The 6,000-nt window shown below is 52.6% G+C and overlaps 1 protein-coding gene across 1 annotated transcript; it reads left to right on the top strand.

Annotated features, from left to right (window-relative positions):
- Positions 1-819: 819 nt before the first annotated feature.
- NPPB (natriuretic peptide B) lies at positions 820-2,136 on the top strand. Its single transcript, XM_079143719.1, has 3 exons — positions 820-973; positions 1,149-1,404; positions 1,937-2,136. The coding sequence occupies exons 1-3, from the start codon at positions 848-850 to the stop codon at positions 1,951-1,953; spliced, it is 399 nt and encodes a 132-aa protein (XP_078999845.1). The 5' UTR covers positions 820-847; the 3' UTR covers positions 1,954-2,136.
- Positions 2,137-6,000: the final 3,864 nt, after the last annotated feature.

Here is a 6,000-nt window from a genome sequence, read left to right as displayed (position 1 = left end):
CCATCTTGCATCAGCTTGGTGGGGAGGAGGTGACGTTGGCACCTGGAGGAGATGTCATAGAAGGCATTCCTGCGTGACTTCACCTCTGGGCTCTGCTCTCAAAATTCCAACCAAATCAGCTCTGCCCATTAAGGTGTGGAAGAAGGGCCGGCATTCCAAAAGCTCCTTGTCATACTCAGGCTGTTAATCAGTTGACATTGGAGAGTCAGCATCCCAGTGCTGACAGGCTCCCAGGGTTGGGGGTGTGAGCCGGGTGGGGTCTCAGAGATGTCCTGCACCCCACCCTGCACAGGTCTCTCTGCTCTGGAAATCTGGTTGGAGAGGGCAGATCTTGAGAGCTTGCGCCCACTTTCCTTGGCGCGATCAGCACCACGGACAGCGGCCCCAGCCTCCTGCAGGGTGTGAGGGGAACTCGCCCGCTGCGGCTGGTGGGCGTTGGCTGGGGCTCTTCTCTCTGAGTCACTGTGCGCCCCACGCTCGCAGCGGGCCTTGGGTTCTCCCTGCCAGTTTCCAGCGGTGGCGTGTTAAGGCCCCTAGATTTTTGCAAGGGAGGAAGCTGTCCCCCGCAGGCTCCCGCCCCGGCCCAGCCCATTTCTATACAAGGCCTGCTTCCCACTCCCCCGCCCCGAGCTCCTCACAGGCGCAGAGGGGCGCATTCTCAGGCCCTGAGCTCAGCGGGCCGGAATGTGGCTGATAAATCAGAGATAACCCCCCCCACACACACACAGGGGAAGGGCTGGTCGGACACCCTGCACCAGGATAAAAGGCCTTGTTCCGGGAGGATCCAGGAGAGCGGCTGTGAACTTGGACACAAGCAGCCGCAGCCCCAGCCCACCACCCCAGAGACATGGACCCGCAGACGGTGCTGTCCCGGGTAACTCTGCTCATCCTTTTCCTGAACCTGTTGCTGCCCGGAGGTCACTGCCGCCCGCTGAGCAGCCCTGGCCAGGCTTCAGAACTCTCTGGGATACAGGTAAGCGGGCTGAGGGACTAGAGCTGCAGGCAGCATTTAAAGGGTTCCCACCTGTCATCCCAAGGCCTTCCCTTCACTTGGAATTAGCGACAGGAGACTCAGACAGCAGCAAGACTGGGAGCCAGGGCAGGGAGCCCGGGTGTGGGGTCCTGAGCCTCAGGCTTCCTCCACACAGGAGCTGCTGGACCACCTGCAGGACAAGGTGTCAGAGACGCCGGCCAAGCAGGCGACCCTGGAGCCGCTCCAGCAGGACCCGGTCCCCACAGAAGCCTGGGAGGCTGGGAAGGCTGCCCCCAAGGGTATCCCTGGGCCCAGAGACAATGCCCTCCAGAGTCTGCGGGGACTTCGCACTACCAAGATAATGCGTGACTCGGGGTGCTTCGGGCAGAAGCTGGACCGGATCGGCTCCTTCAGCCGCCTGGGCTGCAATGGTGAGCCCCCGCCTTGCCACCCCGGCCGGCTAGTGTCCACCCTCCCACATTCCTATGCCTGCCACCATTAGAGTCCCTGTGGCTCTGTTGTCTAGGGCCCCAGGACATCTCCTCCTACAGTCTTCAGGGTCAAGGGGTGCCTTTCTGGAAATGCTAAGTGGGGACTTCATTCATTACATGCCCAGTGAATCCCCACCTCCTCCCACCCTCTTCCTGCCTCTTGTCAAACGGGGCAGACTCTCCAGAAGGTGGAATGTGTTCCTTGCCTGGCAGCCCCAGAAAGAGTCTGAAGCCAGAAATCTCCCGGCTTCTCTGGAATGGCCTGGGACCTCAAAGGCAGAGGACAGGATCACCAGGGTAACCCCACTTTACAGAGGAGGAAACTGAGGCCCAGAGAGGCAGATTATTCCAGAGTCTCAAACATCAAGATCAGTGGAGGACCAGAGGGTGGGGGCGGCCATAGCAAGGGAAGCTCAACTCCTGCCTCAGTTTCCCCCCAAGTTCATCTTTATCCTGTCTCTTCTCCCCACAGTGCTGAGGCGGCATTAGGAGGAAGCCCTGACTGTGGACATCAGCTTCTGATTCCGGAGGGGCTCTCTCCCCGGCCCTGGGACTCTCTTTGAAGTGATTGCTATTTATTTCTACTTATTTATTTATTTATTTATTCAGTCGTTTTCTATAAGATGGTTTCTTACCTCTGAGCACAAACTTTCCACAGTGAAATAAAGTCAACGTTATACCTCTTTCTTTTGAAACAAGCCTTTGTTTTGTGGGGGAGCGGGGAGATTGCAACACCAGTGTTTTCCGAAGGTTCCAGAGGGGTCCTGGGGGTGGGTGGGAGGCGCGGCTGGGCCAGTGGACGGGGCTCGCTTTCCCTTCAGGGTTGTTAATGCTCTGAATGTCTGTGACACCTCGTGCCTGCAAGACGCTCTGCAGAAGCTGCTTTTCAGAGTGGACACTCCCTTCGCTGGGAGCAGAGACGCAGGGCATGAGTCACCACCCTTGTCTCCCTGTCTTCCCTTGCCTGGAATCCATCAGTATTCAGTCTCCCTGGTGATCGCTCTTTCCAGAAGCTCCAACCAAAGCGTTAGAGATGGGGCAGTGTGTGTGTGTGTGTGTGTGTGTGTGTGTGTGTATGTGTGTGTGTGTGAATGCTGCTCACTTGCACTCCATGGGGTGAGCCCTCCACCCTGCCCTAAACCTCAGCTTCCTGATGTCATCCTGGCAAGGAGCCTTCAAAATCCCTAACGAGGGTGCTCTAGCGCACGCCTGTAATCCCAGAGACTCAGGAGACTGAGAAGGGAGGATGGAAGATTTGAGGCCAGCCTTAGCAACTTAATGAGACCCTGTCTCCAAAGAAAACAAAAAAGGGCTGGGGATGTGGCGGTGAAGTACCCCTGGGTTCAGTCCCCAGTGCAAACAAATAAACAAACCCCAAAACACAAATTAACAAGTTTCTGACTAGGGCTGAGCTTTTTGGGTGCCCTTTTCCTGGGGCTGAACTGTCACATCCTCTCCACCCCAGAGAGAGACAAGGGGACAACCCGCAGATCCTATTGTGTGTCTTAGATAGGGTCCCCTTCCCACATCCTGCATTCCAGGGGTCCCAGACCATGCTGCCAAACCCTGTCCTCTATGATCTGAGCTCAGCTGCAAGATGAGACCCGTTTTCTAGATGAGAAAACTGAGACCCAGAAAGACGAAGCATCCTACCCGAGAGTCTGCAGCCACTGAGTGCAGGTGCTGGCTGCTGGTGGCGTCCTGGCTGACTGCCAAGCCTGTGTGCTCTGGCTCCCACACGCCTGGCCTTGAGCTGTGCTCTTGAAGTCTCGCCCTTCTGCTGTGCTCATCTGCAAGAGGGGACCAGGAGGTGTGTCTTCATGTCATTTCTCATTTCAAACCAGAGTGCACAAGAGGTTGTGGAGATCTGGTGAGGTCAATTACAATGTTTATGTTTTGTACTGGGGATTGAACCTGGGGTGCTTTGCCATATCCCCAGCCTTTTCTATTTTTTATTTTTTGACTTAGTATCTTGCAAAGTTGCTTAGGGCCTTGCTAAGTTGCTGAGACTGGCCTCGAACTTGTGATCCTCCTGCCTCAGCCTCCTGAGTCACTGGGATTACAGGTGCACGCCACCACACTCAGCTCAATTAAGATTTTTTTTTTTTTAGTTTGTTTTAAAATGAAGTTTTAGGAGCAGCTTATTTTCCAAGAAACTGTTGAGTTAGCAGGGTGCCGTGGTGCATGCTTGTAATCCCAGCAACTAGGAAGGCTGAGGCAGGAGGATTAAGAGGCCAGTCTCAGCAACTCAGTGAGACCCTGCCTCAAAATAAAAAACAGAAAGGGTTGGGATATAGCTCAGTGGCAGAGCACCTCTGGGTAAAACCCTAGTACCAATACATACATACATATGCACATACGTACATATATAAAGGGAACTGTGAGCTGTCTTTGTCTAATACTTCTGACCCAGGAGGGTGAAGAGTGGTTGGAACATGTATGACGGTCTTATCATGAAGCAGCTGGAGTCCCACAGCTGTGGCAGTCCTTACAATTCTGCAAAGAACTCTTACTGCCCCTTGTTCTACAGATGGGGAGACCAGGCCTCGGAGAAGTCATGACTCTTGCTTAGGACTAGGTGGCTAGTAAGTGGCAGAGCCAGGCCTCCACCTGGCTCCTAACCCCTGTCCTGCCCAGCCTTTCCCGAGCAGTGAGTTGGGCTTGCTGGTGGGACGGAGTGTCCTCCTATTGGCATTGTTCAGTTCAGCACTTGGGGACACAACCTGCTGGCAGCTGGCTCCTCTGCTCAGTGATGAGGACACACTCCTCCCCAAACACAGGTGGAAGTTCAGAGTGCTTCCAGGCAAGTCAGCTCAACCATAAGTGGGGCTCAGATGGTGGAACCTGCACATATCCTATATCCTGTTACTTGGGTCTTTTCCCCAAGCAAAGGTCCAGGAAAGAAGATCCCAGGGTACTTGTGCAGTAGTCAAGTGTGACTGCTGGGGCCTGGGTAGTGGGCAGCCTGGTATACCCAGCAGAGGGACGTCTGTCTCATTGGTTCCTCTGCAGATGGTGTGGCAGACAGCATCACTGTGCATGTCCTTTAAAACCAGCCCTCCCGTAGTGCATGCCTGTAATCCCAGAGACTCTGGAGGCTGAGGCAGGAGGATCACAAGTTCAAGGCCAGCCTCAGCAACTTAGCGAGGTCCTGAGCAACTTAGTGGAATGGTATTCCAAAAATTTGTTTTAAAGGACTGGAGTAAAGCACTCCTGGGCTCCATCTGTAGTACTTAAAAAAAAAAAAAAAAAATAGAATAGACCCTGCCCGCCCTGGTGTACCCCTTGTAGCCGTACCACACCGTAACCTCCCCAGCCAACCTGTCACCAATCTGCCAAAGAATCTTTCTTCACAGACACTTATCACTGATTCCTTCCAGAAGGAAGTGTTGGTGAAAACAGGCCCAGTGAGATTTAGTCCACAGCTTCAGAAGACATTTTGGGGAGAGGGGACCCGCTGGGCTGGGCCTCCAGGGTTGAGGTTGCAGAGTCAGGATGGCAGTGGCCAGAGGCCTCATCTCATGCCAGCTGCTGCACCTGGGACACTTCCTCCCTCCCTTCCTTCCTTCCTTCTTTTTCTTTCTTTCTTTTTTTAATATATTTTTTTGGTTGTAGGTGGACATGATACCTTTATTTGATTTGTTTACATGTGGTGCTGAGGATGGAACCCAGTGCCCCACACGTGCCAGGTGTCACAACCCCAGCCCATTTCCTTTTCTTTCTTTCTTTTTTTTTTTTTTTCCTGGTGCTGAGGATTGAATCCAGAGGCACTTAACCACTGAGTCACATCCCCACCCCCTCTTTTTAAAAAATGTTTTCTTTGTTCTTTTTAGTTATACATCATGGCAGAATGTATTTTGTATATCATACACGGAGTATAATTTCCTGTTCTTGTGGTTGTACGTGATGTGGAGTTACACTGGTCGTGTGTTCATATATGAACATAGGAAAGTGTATCTCATTCCTTTCCCCCTCCCTTCCCTTCATTCCCATTTGTCTAATCCAATGAACTTCTGGTATCTGCCCCCCACATCTTATTTTGAGTTAGTATTTGCTTATCAGAAAGAACATTCGGCCTTTGGTGTTTTAGGACTGGCTTATTTCACTTAGCATGATAGTCTCCAGTTCCATCCATTTACCTGCAAATGCCATAGTTCCTTTTTTCTTTATGACTGAGTAATATTCCTTTGTGCATACATAGCATGTTTTCTTTATCCATTCATATGTCGAAGGGTACCTAGGCTGGTTGCCTGGCTTAGCTATTGTGAATTGAGCTGCCATACACATTGATGTGGCCGTGTCACTGTAGTATGCTGATTTTAAGTCCTTTGGGTATATGACCAGGAGTGGCCCAGCCCTTTTTTATATTTTATTTCGAGACAAGGTCTCACGAGGTTGCTTAGTGTCTCGTCAATTGCTGAGGCTGGCTTTGAACTTGTGGTCCTTCTGCCTCAGCCTCCTGAGCCACTGGGATGACAGGCTGGCTCCACCGCCTCTGGCACCTGGGACACTCCTGAAAGGCCCCGTGTCCTTTCC

This window comes from Sciurus vulgaris (assembly GCF_902686455.1).
Source record: "Sciurus vulgaris genome assembly, chromosome: 1".
NCBI classification, from domain to species: domain Eukaryota; kingdom Metazoa; phylum Chordata; class Mammalia; order Rodentia; family Sciuridae; genus Sciurus; species Sciurus vulgaris.
This window is presented reverse-complemented; position numbering and strand designations above follow the sequence as displayed.

Bases quoted from the DNA above. Each gene is read 5' to 3' on its own strand.
- NPPB (XM_079143719.1), top strand. From the start codon at position 848: ATGGACCCGCAGACGGTGCTGTCCCGGGTAACTCTGCTCATCCTTTTC. The intron at 974-1,148 runs GTAAGCGGGCTG...TCCTCCACACAG, and splicing joins CAGAACTCTCTGGGATACAG to GAGCTGCTGGACCACCTGCA.